A 20,165-nucleotide genomic window follows, 5' to 3' on the forward strand; every position below is an offset into this window, starting at 1 on the left:
ATACTGCAATTATTTAACTTTTGCTTAGATTGAAATTAAATTATGAATAAAAAAAAATTAGTAAACCATAAAACATTTTGAAAGCATTAGCATATATCCTAGTTAGCCACACATTTATTTAATTCTATGATAATAAACGTTAAAGCCTGGCACTATATTTAAGGCACTGACTACAAAGCTTGTGAAAATGACAGTGTTTCTGATGTTATTAGTGCGTGTTTTAAAGTGAATAAAAGTTAGGTTTTTGAGATGTACAAAGGCTAATTATCATGCTAAAGAGAATGTTCCCATTATACAGGTACCATTTGCTTAATAATACATTTGGTTTAAGGTATGTACAATTATTTTTCTATTTTATGTCCTGTTGTATCCCTGATCAAATTTAGGATAAAATATAGCTACTGGACACTTGTGTCCACTCTTTTTTTTCCCCCTTTAAAATGGAGAAAAGTGACTCCAAAGACTGACAGATTTGCCCAGCAAGAATAAAATACCCATGTTCAAAGAAAAGAAAACTCAGCTTAGAAAGTCAATTTTCCAAAACATGTTTATTATTGGCATCATAAAAAGAGAGTCAGATGTCCGGTACAATTTATATCAATCTATTCTCAGGGAGAGTCAGGGGAAGAGTTTGGGAAAGGGGATAAAAAGCGCCATGAGCGGGCTCGTTTTACTACCACAGGGCTGTAGGAGGGCTGTTTCACTGTTTAGCAGCGGTCAGGTTGAAGCAGCCACGCTGGTGGAACTGCATGTCCCTCACACGGCGAATGGACTGAATCTGAGGCTGGAAGGCACAAAACTCGTTGTAGTGTCTGTAGTCGCCACACTCAAACAGATACTGGTATCCTCTGTAGCCAGGGTACTGGTATCCCACCCAACTAGATAAAAAAAGAGAGAGATTCAGTAAGTATTTATTCAGTAGTTGCTTGCACATAGGCCTAATTTTATTGAATAAGAAATGGCACATCTTAGCTTGCTACTGATGCTGATCTTTTGTGGTATTGCATAGTTTTGTTTTGTTTTTGAATGATTCTGCCTCAAACCAAGTTGGACTCTATCAAATAAGTGATATGATACTCACGCTCCACCGGGGACTCTCACGCTGCCCACTCTGTCGCAGAAACCGTGTGCCCACAGGGTAGGGACATCGTCCTCCTGGATCTCCATCTTGTTGCCCTGGAAGTCGGACAGCTCGTACAGGCAGATCTTGTGCTCCATGGGGTCCTGTATTGTAGGACATTAAAGAAAGTCTAAAGTAAGAAGCTAAATTCCTGATATATTCTATTCAAAATTACATAGTGCAGTTTCTGCAGTGCTGAGCCAAGAGTAGCAATGACAGAGGCTGTGATCTTCCTATTAGAGGTCAATGAAGCATCACAATGATTTTGAAGCTGAAATATTACAGTGTAATAAAGTGATTTTTAAAAATAAAACTCATCTAATTCCCTCATCTTATTAATATAAATTGTTCCTTTAAAGCAACACAAGGTAGTAATTATTCATTTTGCTCCTGGGATCCCCCTACATATGCAGAGTGTAATTCACATTTAGAGCACTGTCCTGAAATCAAAGGTTACACACTAAAGTTTCTGCAGTGAAGAGAAGCTAAATTTCTGATATATTCCTACCCTCCTCCAAAAATTACATAGCACAGTTTCTGCAGTGTTGAGCCCAGAATAGCAATGGCAGGAGCTTTGTTTTCCATATTACAGGGCAGTGAATCATCACAATGATTTTGGTTAAAGCTGTAATTTTAATGTAAAATACTACCTACGGTTGCTTTAAACACCCTCAAATCATACTGAACGTGGTTATACTACAGAATCACTCCAAAGACCAGTTGTCTTACCATGCGGATGGGCCTGAGGGACATGAGACAGTCACTGCGGTAGCTGTTTGACCAGGTATCCCAGCGAGGATACTCTCCCTTCTCCAGGATGAACATCTCCCCACGGAAGTTAGTCTGCTCGAAGCAAACAAAGCTGAAGAGAAAAAGTTCAGGGAGAGGGATGTCCATGACAGAAATTCACAAAGGATGGTGTGAATATCCGAGGTCCAACGTGAAGAGAAAAGAGAGAAGAAATATGTACATGAGTGTATGAGTAAAACCTACAGCATACAGCTGCATAACAACATGTTTATTTATTCATTTAATGTCTTTTAATTGGTAACTTACGGGCCGCACTCCACAATGATACTGCGGACTCTGTCCATACCACGGTCACAAACGTTCATGCACTCATTCTGGACCTCCATCATCCTGCCCTGGAAGTTTTCCTGGTCAAACAGCATGATCTGTGGAAGAGATGAAGGTGAGATTTAACCTTGTGTGATTCCATGTAAAGTATAACTGGAATGTTCAATATTGTTCTACATTTCTTTGATATTCACTTGCTTTACTGGTTATCCATCTGAGCTACTGTCCATAGTTTAATATTGCACTGATTGCAGTCAGAAAATAATCTCAGTTCAATTAAAACGAGTTGTTTGAGCCTAAGCACTTACTCTGTAGTTACCCATGGCAGGATCTCCGGTCTTGGTGGCCTTGCTGGAAGCAGCAGGGGCGGGAGTTCCCTTGTCCTTGGCATCAGTGCCCTGGTTGGAGGCAGACTTGGCTGTCTGAGACATGGTGATGGGGTTCAAGAGAGTCTGTGGGAGAGAGCAAAGGGTAGGAAAGGCCATGGGACTTGGTGGATAGACTAGAAACCTCCATTGCGGGCCAACAGAAAAGTGGGAGAGGGTTGATCCATGTGAACACCCACTAAATTTTGATGGATTTAGAAATGAGTTATGATTTGGGCTATATGTTTCAGAATTCCATTCCCTAAAATAAAAAAGGGAGTTGAACCAGCAGCTAAAATCATCTATGAATAATGATTGTCTACAAAACCAAGGGTGATTAAATTCCAACTGGAGAATGTGTGGGAATAGTGCCCTTTTTTTTTTCCTTTTCGTTTTTTTTTTTTTTTTTTGCATTTGCTGGCTGCTTACCTGCTTGAGTACAGCTGTGCCGTGCGGAGCTTGCTGGCTCGTGCTGCCCCCTCAGTCTAGTGCCCCATCTTTTATACCCTGGCAAGGGGAGTATGGAGGGGCTTGGCATACAATAGAAACACCCCCGTCATCAGAGTTGGTTTGTGCTAAAGCCGTAGGGTCATCCCATTGCCCAGAAAGCTCTTCCCCATTGCCTGTAAGCACTTTACTGTCAATGGAAAGCCCTGACAATGGCACTTTCCCTAGCGTGGTAGTGCGGTGCACCATAGGCTGCCTAAGGATGAGAGGAATGTATAGGCCATAGGTCAGGGTGTACTAATCCTCTTCCCTATGCAGCCTCCCTGTACTGCACTAAGTTCGCAGAGGAAAATTTTATGATCCTAATAATGCTGTTCATAAATTTGAACAGAAAATTTTACCTCCTTAGCAAATAAATACATTTGTGAAATTGCAAAACAATAATGGGTTTGAAGACAATGGCAGAAATATGAATCTTCTGCCATCATTTGCTCATTCCTTTCATTCATTGGTCAAAAAATTGCATGATTTAAATAACTAATATACATGTTATGAGCAGTTTTGTAGTGGTGATCTTTTTCTGTGACAGATTTGTTCCTCGTAAATACACTGTCACTGACATAAATGAGAGTTTTTAGAATGTTTTAAGAAGTATAATGCAAACAGCATTTATTAAGCAATTACTTGCTCATTACTATATTGGACTCCTTTTATTAAACATAAATCCTACATCTAACAGATGTTATAATGAGATATAATAGGCATCCAGTTATTGTTATATGAATATATGAATATGAATATGAAGTGACTGTGTGATTTAGCAACATAAGTATAAGGCTCACCATCATGTACTTAAGACTAACCATCACAAAAAACTCTTTTTAGGTTTTCAGTTTTAGAACAAAACCATGGATAGAAAAGAAAATTTTTAATGCAGTAAAGCTTGACACACTATTATAAAGTAATTGAGATAATATGGATGTAAAAATGTTTCCATGTATTATACTGTTATATGCTTCTATGGACCGTCTTGTTTACATACTGAAGGTGTGTAACTGTGTGTTTCATATTTATTTTTTTGGAATAATGTATACATTTAATAAGTTATGGTTACAAGAGATAATTCTAATCATTTTAAAACCAGTAAAGACCAGTAACAAAATGTGATAACAAAAGAAAAATAACAACAACAAATAATCACAATACATTATGCAACAGCTGGAAGAAAAGTAATTTACCATTACCCTTTAATGAATAATAACAATAACACGCAAAAAGCAAGTTTGAGTAACATTAATTTCACAAAATATTTACTCCCAGAACCTGGAGGTTGTGGGTTCGAGTCCTGCTCCGAGTGAGTTCTCCGGGTGAGGAGCTTGGTGTGTTCTCCCTGTGTCCGTATGGGTTTCCTCCAGGTGCTTCAGTTTCCTCCCATGTTCCCAAAAACACACATTGGTAGGTGGATTGGCAACAGATTGTCCATAAAAATGAGCATGTGAGTGAATGTGTGTGTGTGTGTGATGCCCTGTGTGAAGGACTGGCGCCCCCTCCAGGGTGTGTTTGTGCCCAATGATTACGGGTAGGCTCCAGACCCACCGCGACCCTGAACTAAAAAGTATATTATTACAAGGGCATAGATATTGCATGGACCAATATCCAGCGATTATTGAATTGCCCCCACCAATAATTTGATTCCCTCAACAAAAATAAATAAATAAATAAATAAAAATAAAAAAAGATCTGTCAATGTCTCATTAACCTAGAGCTGCAGAAAGGGTAAAATCACGTTCTCTACTCAAGTCCTACTTCCCGGTAACACATATAACCAGTGTGATGTAACCATTGGCTGGGCCCTTCCCTGCTGTCATGTGGGTCTCTGTAGTTTGGTTGTTGGCAGTGGTAAAACTGGAAGGAAAACTTTTCAGTCATAAGCGAGACTTACAGCAAGACTCAGGTGCAACATGGGTGATACATGGGTGTCAGAAGCGAGTGAAATGGCAGCAAATTAGAAGGTGGGCATAAGGAGCTATTTTTAAAGAAACATTTTAGTCACTTAAAGTCAAGTTCGCTAATGAAATGAGTCCATCATAATAACAGCAAAATGAAAAAAAAAAAAGTTAATAAAAGCTAAAATTGTCTGTAGCTATGAATAACATGGTTTGGAAATTAACTGCACAACAAACTGCCAACTCTTGCATTGTCATTTTATCATGGAGCAAAGGGGAAAAAAATAAAAAAGCAGGCAATGGGGGGAGGGTCCATGTACCTTTCGTTAATTGGTTTTTCATTTCTAATCCTGCAGTAGAAAAATGGAGAACCCATTTCCCTATTTTGCATGTTATCAACAGTACCAGAGAATGTAGATTTTATTAGTTCTTTCTTTTCTTCCTATGCATCAAAACATAAATACAGGGAATATTATAATCAGATATATTTAGATATTAGTTCGCGCTAAATTGATATTGGGTTTCACATAAATGTCACCATTCTGCTGCAGTTTTGCAAACTTACTTGTATTAGCCTTGGAACACCCTCTCTGGACACCCATGTCCTCAATGTGCATAGAAAACTCTACCAGCAGAATAAGTTCCTCTGTTTCAAAATATTTGGCGCTATAGAGTTAAAAACCTCCAGTTCTGGCTAAAATCTGCAGCCCAATCCATAATCAGCCACAAGCAGGAATGAAAAAAAAATAGTTATTTTATTTTATATTTGTTCATATTCATTTTTCATATTTTGTTGTATTTAGTTTTATTATGTTGTAGATCTTATTTGTTTTTCTTAAATCAATGATATTTATATCTTTCAAAATAGGGAAATGGGTTGTTCTCCACTTTTCTATTGCGGGATTAGAAATCCAATTAATGAAACGTACACGGACTGGGGGGTGGTAGATTCATAGGTCCCCACCAATGTCAAGAACAGATCTACACCATTCATTCATTCATTGTCTGTAACCGCTTATCCAGATCAGGGTCGTGGTGGGTCTGGAGCTTACATGGAATCACTGGGCGCAAGGTGGGAATACACCCTGGAAGGGGCTCCAGTCCTTCACAGGGCGAGACACACTCACACATTCACTCACAACTATTGACAGTTTTGAGTCAGCAATTCATTTACTAATGTTTGGACTGTCAGAGAAAACCCACGCAGACACGGAGAGAACACACTAAACTCCTCACACACAGTCACCCAGAGCTGGGGCTCGAACCCAAAACCCCAGGATCCTGGAGCTGTGTGACAGTGACACCCCCTGCTGCACCTAAATATGTTATTTCATATTTTTTTTAATGTCTTTTGCCTTTATCTCAGCTTTCATTTAGTGGAAAACATTCTGCATATTTTAAAGAAATCTGCAGGAATATGTTTTCTTTTTTCTACCACCAAACTTTTGTCTTAGAATGTGGTATTCTGATGCTCACGATCCAAAGTGTTACTTATTCACGGTCAGTCCAATGTTTAATTATCAAATACTAATTTTGGCACCACTTTAGAATAAGACTACACTTATAAAGATTTAAGTTGTTAAAAATCTGTTTATTAATGGTTATTAAATATGTCCTTTGCATTAAAATCATTAATAACCAGTTATAGCACATAGACAGAAAGGGCAACAGTGTCCTGTTATTTGCCAAATAGTGAACCCACAGCCATCTACACGGTTAGACATCAGATATTGACGAATACTGACCTTACTTTGTCCTCCCCATCAGTCAACATTAATCCTGTCAGCTTTATTACATATTTGTTAAAAAAAGTTTAACCACTTAACCAACAGAATGTATATTAATGTATATTAATGATTTATATATTAATGATAATGTGGTGCACCTGAACATGTGAAATTCATATTCTCAGGTCTGAGCTTATTCTTTAACTTGACATTTTCAGTCAGTTATCTGACAAAATTGTTGTTTTTTATCTCTGTGTTGCAAATGATTATTGATGAGTTTAAGGTGTTTACAGCCTAATATATATCCATGTAGTAAACAGGTTTGTAAGCGATTTATAAACCTTTATAAATGTAGTTTTATTTTAAAGTGGTAGTCTAATATTAATTGTCTAAATCATTTTCTTAGTGACATTTCTTTGTAAACTACTCATCCATTTTGACCTGTAGCACTGACAATCTCATAGTGGAAGGAATGAGTAAGAAAATCTGGGGATTGTTCTTTTTTTTTTTTTAGATCTGAAGTTAGAGTTGTCTTTCGAAACTGATAGCTTTATATATTGTTAACCTGATAGTGACAGGGTTTGTTTCCATGTGACCAGGTCTTGCATGGTTAAGAAGAGTGTCATTTTTAATATCATATTATGATTTACTAAACTAAAATTTTACAATTTAACATTGAAATGACCATTTTTTAAATTGTCTTACTCACATGTGGATACAAGGTTACCCCCAAGAACAGAACAAATAGATGCACATACTTTTGCACAGCTTTTTCCTTTATGGAATAATAATAATGAATGCAGAGATGAATAAATACTTATTTCTTGCCAACTTCAAACTACTACATTTTTAATACTACCAAGAATGTTTTAAAATGATTGTACACCTAATATTTACGTGATCTCATGAAACTGTAGCTGAATAAAAGCATTACTACCATTGTAAATCTATGGGGATGGTAAAAATGACAAAGAACAAATTGAATGATAAAGGCTGGTCTGTGCCAAAAATTAGATCTAGATATACTTTTGGATTAAGAAGTTTACTTTTCTGAAAACAGCTGTGACAAGATCAGGTTATTCAGTACTGAACTTTCCCCATATTGAATTTCTCATGAATGTTATTTTAATTATTGTCAAATCATGAGTAAAATATTATTGATTCCTCTCATGTTTCCTTTCTTGGGAACAATGCCAAAGCCATTTGGATACTACTGTGGTTCTTCTCTTAGAAACAGAGTGCAAAATTGTTATAAATCATTTGTTTATAGTAGTTTTATCATTGTATAAGTACCTGATATCCTGACAATTCTGCATAATGCATGTGTTACATCATGGAGGGCTTAGTGTGACCTCCCCTCACTCAAACGAACTTTGGGCGTATGTTCGCAGAGCAACAGCAATTGTAACCTGGCCTGAGAGCAAAGACGACACCTCAGCTCCAACTTCTCATCCTCCATCTCACATGGCCCTTCATGGGACAGTACTGTCAAGCAACATGTATGTATCCCGCATCCCCGGCTACCATGGCGACTCCAGCACGGGCATAGTGTGGTGTTTGCACTTCTAGTACTCTATAGATTTAACCCCTCCTTTGTCAGGCGCACAATGCCTGGGCTCCTCCCTTGCTGCTGAGCCGGGGCTTTTAGCTGGGCCCTTTGCCAGGGGAGGCTTTAAAAGGGTAGACACGCATACCAGGTTTCACTCTCTCATCAGGACGTCCCAAGGGCATCGAAGCGAGGTGAGTTCCTCTCCACTCTCTCCTTGGCTCCCCTCCCCTGGTCCACAGCCACTCTCTGTCCCCACCTCCCTCACACGCATGCACTGTGCCTAGGCCAGGTCGGAGTGAGTGAGGAGCAGCATATAGTGCCTCGACACAGTTCTAGTCCAGGTCTTTAAATAACTTGCAAATGCTTTCAAAATGGCTTACAGGCATGCTCTGCTATTTATTATGCCAAAAACAGCGTGCTTTTTTCCCTCAAGTGATAAAAGCATGCTCTGATCATGCATGCTGGCAGGCATATGAATTTTTTACAATGCAAAAAACCTAATTTTGCTGGCCACCTACATTCATGTTGGTAGCAGTATTTAAAGGCTATGAGTTAGTTTGTTTCATTGGATTTTACTGATGCATTTTCTCTTTAGAAACCACATATAATTGTATTTGCACATGAACATACATCTATGTATTAGTTACATTTCTTTTATTTTTATTTTTTTTTTGCTGACATTTGATGAAGAACAAACGTATTACAATTGTCTTACATTAAAATTATTTACATTAATATACATTACAGGTTAAGAATATTTTCTTCTCTTGCCACGTTATAATCTTGGAGATGTTCTGCTCTGAAACAATGTTTTCCTTAACATAAACACTTGACATAGTAAGAAAAGTGATTCTGAGATCATTAATCAAATTAATATATTTCATTATATTACACTAACATACTTTACCCTATTTTTTTTTGGCTACAGCCAAGATGTCTCACCACTGCACCAAGTTTTCTGGCCACTGGAAGGTATGCACAACGTGTCACTTATTGGAATAACATTAAATTTGTATTTGTATTTTAAAAACTGAGAAACCTAGATAACTCAGAGCACTATACGGTCTCCCGAGAACATAGCACCTAGAGAGAGAACTTTATGATAAGGACATTTAGTTCATACCCGATTAGTCATTGCCAAAATACGCGTCTTTTTTAAAGGTGCCCAACCTCTATATTCCAGATCATCGTGTACGATGAGGAGTGCTTCCAGGGTCGCCATCACGAATTCACTTCTGAGTGTTGCAATGTTATGGAGTTCGGCTTTGAGAGCGTTCGCTCACTGAGAGTAGAAAGTGGAGCGTAAGTGCAGTGTGTTGTGTTGTATGTGCAGTTACAGTACATTCACTGGAAAATTGACACAGTCATTTCTTCAGTTATTAATCTTAAAATTATTACTGATTCATTTAGTCATGTGATTATTCAAATTATTTATTGGTGTCAAATTCAGGTCCTGGAGGGTCACAGCTATGTAGACATTTGTGTTTTTGGTGCAATGCCAAACTCTGCAGCGCCATGGCCTTCCAAAACTAGAATCTAATCTGTAATTATAAAATAAAATGTGGGCCTATGTTCTGTCTTGCCTTTGCAGTTCAAGGGCTTACAGCAATTGGTGCTAACAGCTTTTGACTAGGTGTAAGGTGTAACCCTGGAGAGTATATGTAACAGGGTTTACAATAGAATGGACTAAAGCAACACTAAGTCCAGAATTAAGACACAAGTATATTACATACATGAACTAGTTTGAGGACACTGATGACTCTGAACTTTAGATCTGCTGCTTCCTAAAACAAGTATCTCTCCATAGGTGGGTGGGCTATGAGCACCCCTCTTTTCAGGGCCAGCAGTTTGTGCTGGAGCGTGGAGAGTACCCTCAGTGTGATGCCTTCGGAGGAAGCAATGCTTACCACATTGAGAGGATGACCTCTTTCAGGCCTATCTCCTGTGCTGTAAGTTTTTAAAGGCTGATCGCAAATCCATTCCAGGCTGTTGTGTCTGTTAAACTCTTCTTTTGAGGCTGTTAAACCCAGGGTTCTTTGATTGATGCCTGGGAGGACATTTTAGGGAACAAAAAAAAAATGAAAACATTTAGAAATGAGATGTGAGAGTGTATACGGTCTTTAAAATGAACACTGTAATATTTTCCATCTTGAAAAACATTGTGATGTTTCATTAAGATGTAATAGGGAGAACAGCTACTCCAGGCTCAGCACTACAGAATCTGCACTATGTAATTTTTGGAGGAGGGTAGGACACCACCCATTCCACCTCACTCCCCACCCACTTGATTTCAGGACATTGCTATAAAAGTGAATTACACTCAGCAAGGGGAGCCCAGGGGTAAAAATATCCAATTTTAAATTTAAATGTAAAGTAAACACTATATAAATAAAAAAGTGTTTTACATAAACTATGTAAAAGTTCTTTACGCTTTAAAAAAGGTGATTCACACTCCCACATATCTGTAACAAATATATTTTTCTTTTAGGTAACCAACAATGTGTTTTTCTATGGTATCAGGCCAAAGAACATTTCTGACAATATACCTGTATCATTTCACTAACCACTAAGCTGCAACAATGGTCACGTTACTCTAAGTTGGTTAACCACTTTTCTTGATAAATACATTTCAAGTCTTAAAAATGTGTAGTTGAAACAGTGTTTATTTTTTACTCGATTCATTACTTACAAGTTTTTAAAATCGAGTTATGAGGCTCAACCCAAGTATCTTGCCACTACAGAACCACAGGGAGTGCCGAATGACCATCTATGAGAGGGAAAACTACCTGGGTCGTAAGGGCGAGCTCAGTGATGACTACCCCTCACTGCAGGGCATGGGCTGGTGCCACAATGAAGTGGGCTCCATGCGCATCCATTCTGGAGCGTGAGTAATTGTTCCAGTGCACCTTTTTTAGCAATGAGAGCCTGCTTCGACTAATATTGAACCAGTTCTGTTTGTCGTTTGTTTTTCACTCACAATTTACAATTTGTATATTTCTATCTCCTTATTCCCATAGTTTTGTCTGCTACCAGTACCCTGGCTACCGTGGATACCAGTACATCATGGAGTGCGACCGCCATGCTGGGGAGTACAAACACTTTAGGGAGTTTGGCTCTCACTGTCAGACTCCTCAGATCCAGTCCATCCGCCGTATCCAGCAGTAACACAGCCCTATCTGCCACTAAGTCCTCATTAAAAAACCTCTATCCCCCTATTTCCCAGTGCTAAATAAACCGTCTTTCTTAAACTTCACCGACCTCTTGGTATTTGTCGACTTCTGTCAGCTGTTCTTATAAATGTTACAATTAATTCATTCATTCATTGTCTGTTACTGCTTATCCAGGTTACAGACCTGTAAATCCCAGGTCCCGGTAGGTCCAGAGCCTGCCCAGAATCACTGGGTGCTAGGCTGGAACACACAGGTGCCAGTCTCTTGAAGGGCTAACAGTTAAAATAACACAGTAAAATTTTGCCTTATTTTAGATTATAGATGTTCACTCATCCATGCATTGAATTCATTCATGAGGAGGCCAGTGCTTTTCCTTTACTCCCACCGCCCCCAATTTTTCTGCCAGTCGTGAGAAACAAACCAACAACCTTTCAATCCTAAGCCCTCTTTTCTAACCTTTAGGCCACAACTGCCCTTCAAAACAAATGTTTTCCATCTCAGTTCTGAAGAACTAATTGTTTCATGCCCAAAATGTTTTAACATGTTAGTTTCATCATCAATCAGGTCTGAGCAAGGGGAAAAACTTGCTGTACTGAAGCAGTATACCAACTACAGCCTTTAGGGTGTCATGAGTTAATTGTCCATCAGGGGGAGCCTTTTAGTCAAAAGCCAATATACACCACGCTTCATGAAAGCAATGGCCTTACAGCGGATGTAAGATATAAGATGTGGAAAAAAAGAATAATGTGCCTTTGATGGCATAAAAAAGAAATCTGTTAAATCAATGAAATAAGTGACAATGGAAATCGGTGGCATACGATGTACTGGACTGATTAATGTGTTTCTGTAACCTGAACACATCAAAAATTCACACATTACACAAATGTCACATTTCAGATTCTAAAATGTAGCATAACGTCAGTATTTAAAAAAAACTAAATAAAATAGAAGTTTCATACAACTTGCTCACTGGAGATAAATACATTTGTAATGGCCATTTAGGATATATTATACTATTAATCACAATATTTTACAGATTTGTTACTTTTAATGTACCATAAATAATATATTTATACATTTTTTGTCTAGATATAAATCTGGTAATTTTGTAGCCAGTTTTTTTTTTTATCCAATATTATCCTGTCCCCTATAATTCAGCCCTCTCATCTCAAAGCTACTCACCTAAAACACAAAAAAAAACAAGCGGCTTGATCAGTCAAACAGAGAGAGGTACACAACACCTTACTTTCAAACATGATCCACTTACCTCATGTCTTATTCACATTTAAGCAAACACTCAACAGCTAAACTGATGGTGACTTCTAACCAGCTTAGTCTGGTTCGTAAACTGGCTCCATTCTTGGAAACTAGGTGCTATCCAGCGAAACCAGTCTGCATTTCTATCAGTTTTCATGGCAAGCAAAAAAAAAAAAAAAAAACATCTGTGGGAGGGTATTATGGGGCTGTTTTGTTCCTGTGTTGCTGTGACTTAATTAAGCCCCAGACCCATAGGTAAACAGACAAGAGTCAGGACCATGTCAAGAGTCATAATTTATCCACTGTTTAAAGTGGGAGCCAACTTATACAGGTGTGTGAATGATATAGAGTTCTGAGACTTCCTGCTGAGCTTGTGAACAGAGAAGAAACAGCTGAGAAAAGTTGCCACTGTGCTTCGAGTCGTGCTGACCACAGCTCCAGATAACACACAGATAGAGCATTTTCCTGTTTTATTTCTTTGTTTCCTGGATTTCTTTCCAAATAAAAACGGGAAAATACATCATTTTCTGATCTCCAGTTTCCCATTTAAAAACAAAAGCATACACAGACCCATCTTTTTTGCAATATATAACATGCTGCAAATGATCACTGTCCACCTCCACTGTATGATAATGCTTTGTTTGAGGGTCTGTGCTCTTTCTGGAGCTTCTTTAGCTCGACAAACCCACGAATGCTGACACGGTTCGCGCTGAAGTGAATAATCTTCTCTGATTTCAGCTGGGAACAAATTTAGGTTTGCAAACAGGAATCAAACTGGTGGAAAAAGGTTAGTTCGTGTGCATGGCAGAAGCATTTATTAGCCAGGCATTCAAGACACCCAGTCATTTAGTTCAGTCTGAACGAAATGATTGGACTATTTTTAGTCCTGTGGCCTTTACAGGAAGGGCTTTTTAAAATATCATCTGAGAATGTGATTTACAGATTGCTAACGGGAAAGAATATTTCAACAAATGTAACTTATAACTTAAACAAAAAATAACTATCACCTGCAGCTTCACATCATGGATTATAAACAATTTTTATATATTTGGTGATTTGGTGTAGTAACTCGTTTTTTTTTTACAATATGTTAATTGGAAATGTTGTTTAATATCTCCATCTTAACACATCTCAGGAATTTCTTGAAATTGCCTCTGGGATAAATAATGTATCTATCTATCTTACGAGTAGTCGGAAAAAATCATCTTATTATACAAGTCGAAATGATCCAATGTGGATCTTGTTGTTGTTGTATTTATTTTTCCTCCTATTGCTACAACCCCAAAAGTGTATGACATCCCCTTGCACGCTGAGGGTTTCTTCAGCTAATATGGCGCTGTTTGTTTCTCTTCCACACTCCAGTGGAAGGTGCTCCAGTGCCGGGTTTTGCTTCAGTGCGTTTGCGCGGAGAGGAAGTGCAGCCCTCAGCTCAGCTACCGTCTGCGAGCGGTAGAAGAGAAGAGAGACCACTGCGAGCGGTAGAAGAGAAGAGAGACCACTGCGAGCGGATCCTGGGGAGGTCCTCAAGCGATATACACCAACCGAGGCTTTTAGACATTTATTTCGGTAGGATATCACAAACTACGAGGACCGCTCATTTCGTCCTGGAGGCTTGGTTCGAGCGGACTGAGTTCGGACGGATTTTTGTGCATAATGCCGGACGACTGTATACAGTTGGAAGACCTTCTCAGCCACCCAAATGCGGATGCGATATGCTAACGACAGAGTCTGGGATTTCGTGAAGATGAGAAGCAAGAACGAGGGTTCCTTTTCTTGTTGATGCATGTAACTTCACTCACGTTAACGCTTCAGTGAAGGCTGGATGTGCCGCCTTATAAGAGGCTACCTTCTACACGGCTTTCAGTTTTTATCTTGTGAAAAGCCAGTAACGCAGACAGAACTTTAGTTAGCTTCCTAGCGAGCTAAGGGGCTGCTCGAGTTTTTAAGAGAGCCAGCCAGCTAAGCGTGTTAGCCACCAAAATAAAGTTCCGCAAGAGTTAGCTTGGAGTTTTAAGAGTACTGAAAAGTTTGTCCAGCCAGGGGTTTAGCTACTGTAGTCCGCCTTGTACAGCGAGGCGCTTTGTGCGTGTGCTGACACCTAACAGTTTGGTATCGACCGGAGACCTGCAGTGGCACGTTTTAAGGCACGCTTCGTGGGACTTTTGGGGAAACTTGCATAGCAGGCTAACGTTTTGTTTGCTCTCTGGCTAATTTCCTTTTCGAGCGCCCCCTCCCCCTCTATCAGGTAGTCAGACATATAGCAATAATATTATAAGACTACGATAGTTGAGAACACGTAACCTTACCATTCAGGAAAAGGGCATTATTTAGCGAATACTACAGAGTACTGTGGTCTATTACATTGGATGTGAGCGTGCTGGGGCAGTAATAAAGATAACTCTCGTTTGTAACCAGTTTTCTTGACATATTCAGTGCTTTAACGTTTAGTTTGTAAATAACCAGTCAATTTCATTGTGTTTGTAACGTAGCTTGTCCTCATTTACGTCGAACATTGGTCGTAACTAACGTTACACCCTTCTCTGTTGTCAAGTGAGAAAATGGAGAAGCGGTAGCTGGCTTGACAGTCTCGATGCAGCTACTAGCGAGTAACGTTGGGATTTTGTGAAAGTTGCAATTAATGCGTATTAGTGCCGCGGTAGTGGCTGTAAAACCAGTCAGCCCACTCGCCTGTTTCACTAGCTTTACAAAGCAGGATATAGACAACTCAGGTTTTCAAGCAGCTTGCGTCGCATCAGCCATAGACATCATTTTATTTTATTATTTTCTCAAAGGTCTGGTCGGTAGCCCGCAGAAAACCACACTGACTCCGTCTCTGGAAGGAGAGAGAGAGATAAATGCCTTACGGTGAGGAGAAGGCGAACCTTTAGTAATTAGCCCTTCGTTTTCTGGTAAATTCGGCTCTGACTCTCTTTAAATTCACAGAAATTTCAGCAACATTTAGCAAAGCTTAGACCCCCGTTTTCATTTTTGTTTTTTTTCGGGTTGCGAGCTGGCTTGCTCTTAATTTTAGCACAACAAACTCGGGACTGTTTTTGAATATATTGTATTTGTAGTTGTGTTCGGTGTCAATTAAAGCATGTTTTATTGTGATTTTTTTCCACCGCGTGTATTTAGTTTTTCATTAAAGAGAGTCGAGTGTTAGAAGGGGATTCTTCAGTCTGTCTTTGCTGCATATGCTAGCTAGTGTAGATTAGCTAGCTAGCTAACAGTATTTTCATGTGTGAATGTACGTTTGCTCACTTAGCTCGATTTTGACAGCCGTAACCAGCAGGTGGGTTCTCGCAGTAAGCTCGCTGAAAGGGGGTGGGGGGCAGAGGAACCAATTTTCTAATCAATATCGCTTTTAACATATCCAGCCGTGATTGTTTTGGTTAATCTTATGGGTTTTTACTCTTAAAAACGAAGCCAGCCGACGCCGCTTGCAGCGGACACGTCTTCTTTTTTCACCCTCTTCGTGTGAATCTTATAGTATCTTTCACAATGGCTGTTTTTTGAGATTGGAAAACCGAGACTGAGGAAAAAGACAGACTTGACTCGATGCTCGCTACGGACTCCCGCATTGACGCTGCCGTCAAGCTCGTTTGCTGTTGATTCCGCCGATATCTCATATCTGATCCCCACGAACCTCCCCGCTTCTGGTTCTGTATCGATTCAGTCGACCCGGGGTTGAAGATGGCGGACCTAGAAGCAGTTCTCGCCGATGTCAGCTATTTGATGGCGATGGAGAAGAGTAAATCTACTCCAGCAGCCAGGGCGAGTAAGAAAATCATCCTTCCCGAACCCAGGTAACCCAAACATCCGTCTACCCTTACCACTGTTCACATCTTATCTTCAGTGATCCAGCTCTGCTGGAGAACCTTTTATGTCAACATTTATTTATGTTGTTGTTGACTTGGAGGAGAGAATGTAAAATAGCTTTGTTGGTTTTAAGCGCTCAGTGCCATAAACCTATCATTTAACCTGCTGCCGTACCTCTGTACATTTCTCATAACTGTGTCCATACTTAGGATCAGACCAAAGCTGAGGCCTAATGCACGTTATATCACGGTGAGAGTGGCCCAAGCCAAAGACAGAACCCCAGCTTAACGGTGGTAATCATTTCTTGTGTCATTTTAGAAGTGCCAGGTTTCAAAGGTGGATTACTGTATACAGCATTAACACACACAACACATGAATGGCATTGAAATGACTGGATTAGAAGTGGTCAGCCTTCTCTGCATTTAATCCATTAATAATCACCTGTAGATTATGTCCCTGTGTGAACAAATTGACAACATTTTTTTATGCAGTGACAGCCCACTCTCCGAATTGCCCTAATACTTATTGTCTAAATAGCTTCTGTTGGGATTCGTGATTTAACCTGCTGCTCAGCCTTGACATGACAGATTAATCAGATTGGGTTTAATGCATGACCCTCTTAATCCCAAGCATTCACCTTTACTCTTCAGTTTACCAATGATATTTACTCCTGCTCTAAGTAGCAGAATGCAATTTGATCCACTCCATAAGTGGATTCCTTTTATGCACTTAATTTTCATTTCACCCAATTTGTAAGCCTCAATCCATGTGAGTGAATGTGAGACAAGCACTTGGTTAGATAGCTGTTGTGCACTTTGAAAGGAAGTGGTTAAAACATTACATTCACTGCACAATAGGGATGGGAATCACATCTAATTAGCTATACAGCAGACGCCATGATACAAGGCAATTGTATTAATGTTGTCATTAAGTTCTGGAGAAGTATAATTCACAGCAGTATGAACAACTGCAATGTGATTATGGTAACTTTTACCTCGGAGTGCTGCATACTGAGTCTCTAAGGCCCAAGATGACCTGTTCTTACTTTGAGAGTTATTGCTTATGAAAAATTCTTTAAAGCACTATATGTATAGATTTGTTAAACTGTGAGCATGGTCTACTTCAAAAGGCAGGCCTTTTGTTCCCAGTGAAGGTTGATTTTCTTTTTTTTTTTCAGTGCTAAGGCCATTTGCTGTAGATCTACTCTTGGTCATCCAGAGTTTACTGCTGTGGATGGAGGTTTTATGGATTCCAAATGATTCTCAATCATCCCAGCCCCTTAAATGAACTCAGAACAGTTTTCCTGTTAACATTTCAAATTTCTGTGTTTTCCAGTAGTGACTATAATTTTATTGCATATCAAACAAGTTCATATACGAATTTTAGTGACCATTTTATAGCTTGTGTAATGACCTATTGTCATGATCATACTGCACTTTTACATACTGCACAACATACTCAGCTTTTAGAACATTTTGAATTTTAAAGTGAACCTGAAATCAAAATGGATCAGTGTCATGTTTCATATCTCGCTAAACACCCTCAGCTCTCATTGCGCTATAGATGTCCTCGTAAGACCTCAGTACTCTGGTTTGCTTTGAAATATGTCATTTTATGAATGAACAATCTTTATTTCTTTTTGACTTTAAATGCATTTTGTAAATAAAAAAGGCTTGCATTAAATTGAGGGCAATGCTGAAAAATTGAGCAGAGTAGATTCATTGTCAGTGATTCTGAAAATATTACATTGGTCCATGGACCTGATATTGTTTGGCTGAATTTACTGTAATTATTTGCTTCAACTTTCTGCTACTTGTCCTAATTTGTGTTTGACCTGTTGCTTTGAATCAGCCTAAAGAAATTCACCCCCCGCTCTTTTTTTTTAGTCTTCATGGGAAAACCTTGCTATTGTCCAGTGTAAATTACTTTGGCCTACAGCTTTGACTAGCCTTGAAGGCTCAACAGAAACACGAATATTAATTAACTCACATTTGTCTATATCTGCATGTTATTGGTAACGTTTTAGAGAAGTCCTGAAACCATTAGTTTCTCAGAGCAAACTGAATGGATGATATTAAGACAGGGTTTTTATTTTTATTTTTAACTTGTGGATGATAAGAGGTACATACTTTTGAGAGCAGGGTTTAAGAAATGAAGGCTATACACACAGTCTTTTTTTGTGTGTGTGTGTGTTTTTTATTTATTTATTTATTTTTTTTGTTTGTTTGTTTTTTTAATCTGCTTTATCCTGCATATGTACACTAATATATAATCTGCTCCCATAATGGGCAATTTATTTATTTATATATATATATATATATATATAAATATATAGCTTCTTATATTAGTTGACTATACAAAATATTGGAAATATAACAATTGTGTAAGAATAATCAGCTGTCAATGTATTTGGATTTTGGAGGGCTATTGCAGATGTGGTGTGTGAACACTAATATTTGTCATGCATGTCTCAAGTGTCCGAGAAACACCTACAGGAAACCTGACTTTACAAATAGCCAAAAGCTCACAGTGGTTTAGCGCTACACGTGAAGCTTGTGTGACATGCCATTTTAAAACACACGTGCTCCAGAGTGGTCATGCATGTTAGAAATGAGGATTTGTTGTTACTAGAAAGTAAATACTTATGAAAATTGTTACATAACACCCTAACTTGTATTTGATGTTGTGACCTTCATTCTGATTGTTGAGGCTAGCTGAATAGAGCTAACCTAAGTGTAACAGACAGTACAGGATGGTTTGTGTGCAAACTATGGATGGAGCTTTTTAGAGGAGGTCTTTCTTTAAGCAGAACCCCAGAAACAAATGCTCTTTAAGGGAGGCAATACACAGCACTTAACTATTTAACATGGCTTTTTTTAATTACTATTATTATTTTTAAATATATTTTAATACTTGAAATTATCAGATTTATTTAAGACCTGTATGGGTCAAGATTTCTTAATTGGACAAATGGTGGGCCCAATTTCCAGGGGAAAAATGGTTAATTTTTGTTAAGTAATTGTTAAACTGTGCTTAAACACACCTAGTTCAACTGTACTTTGTTAGGATTAATTGATCTGTTTAATCAGTGATTTCACCTTACTGTACAAGTCACTTTCAGTACAAAACTGGAATTGAAAAACTATAGTATAGGTCTTAATGTCAGAAGGAATCCAAATAAATACCCTACTGCTCCAGACTGCTAGCTGTTAGCAAACACTCTCTTGTGTTTATTTCTACGAATAAATGGGTGCAAGCCAGCTAGCTGTCTGGAGCATTAGGAAAATTAGATGGGGTAAAAAAGAGAAACTTATTTTGAACTGTAGGACTAATATCACTGAGTTTGGGTGGATTCCATGCTGACTTTGGCGCGTGCCAATTACAAGGTCCCCTTTTTGTACTTGCTATGACAGCTGTCTTGCAGGGATGTTAAGTCGCAACATATCTTAGAAAAACTTGTAATGAATAAACTGTAGTGGATAACCTTTCTTGCATTTGGAGGCTTTTATGGATATTATCTCAGTATTTGTTAATGCTTCTTGAAAGCAGGGAATGTCCGTTGCATTTACAGTGGCTTGTAATCAGCTGAGAGATCTATATAATCTTAAAGAGCCACTCCAGTGGGTTTTTTCACCCCACTGCCTTATTCCTTCAAGATTCTGAGTTAACTTTTGCCTGTCATTGTGAT

At 38.7% G+C, this 20,165-nt stretch overlaps 3 protein-coding genes across 4 annotated transcripts in view; 2 read left to right on the forward strand and 1 right to left on the reverse strand.

Annotated features, from left to right (window-relative positions):
* Window positions 1–677: 677 nt before the first annotated feature.
* crybb1 (crystallin, beta B1) lies at window positions 678–16,156 on the reverse strand. The gene is made up of 8 exons (XM_066650154.1): window positions 16,071–16,156; window positions 15,920–15,972; window positions 10,139–10,278; window positions 2,506–2,649; window positions 2,177–2,295; window positions 1,850–1,982; window positions 1,082–1,224; window positions 678–878 (listed from the first exon to the last, which is right to left on the reverse strand). Exons 4-8 carry the CDS (start codon window positions 2,626–2,628, stop codon window positions 701–703), a joined length of 696 nt encoding a protein of 231 aa, XP_066506251.1. The 5' UTR covers window positions 2,629–2,649; window positions 10,139–10,278; window positions 15,920–15,972; window positions 16,071–16,156; the 3' UTR covers window positions 678–700.
* On the forward strand, window positions 8,104–11,406 carry cryba4 (crystallin, beta A4). 2 transcript variants are annotated; one of them, XM_066650155.1, is made up of 6 exons: window positions 8,104–8,181; window positions 9,160–9,203; window positions 9,415–9,533; window positions 10,039–10,180; window positions 10,973–11,115; window positions 11,249–11,406. In XM_066650155.1, the coding sequence occupies exons 1-6, from the start codon at window positions 8,157–8,159 to the stop codon at window positions 11,394–11,396; spliced, it is 621 nt and encodes a 206-aa protein (XP_066506252.1). In that variant the 5' UTR covers window positions 8,104–8,156; the 3' UTR covers window positions 11,397–11,406. The 2 variants fall into 2 exon arrangements, with proteins under 2 accessions (XP_066506252.1, XP_066506253.1); XM_066650156.1 differs by having other exon boundaries at window positions 8,171–8,422.
* Window positions 14,134–20,165, forward strand: part of grk3 (G protein-coupled receptor kinase 3) — a 59,028-nt gene continuing 52,996 nt past the window's right edge. Inside the window, exon 1 of the mRNA XM_066650152.1 lies at window positions 14,134–16,464. Coding sequence (XP_066506249.1) covers window positions 16,352–16,464 — 113 coding nt within the window. The 5' untranslated portion in view covers window positions 14,134–16,351. The remainder of the gene's footprint in view (window positions 16,465–20,165) is intronic.

The sequence above is a fragment of the Hoplias malabaricus genome, chromosome 18, assembly GCF_029633855.1.
Source record: "Hoplias malabaricus isolate fHopMal1 chromosome 18, fHopMal1.hap1, whole genome shotgun sequence".
In the NCBI taxonomy this organism is placed as follows: Eukaryota; Metazoa; Chordata; class Actinopteri; order Characiformes; family Erythrinidae; genus Hoplias; species Hoplias malabaricus.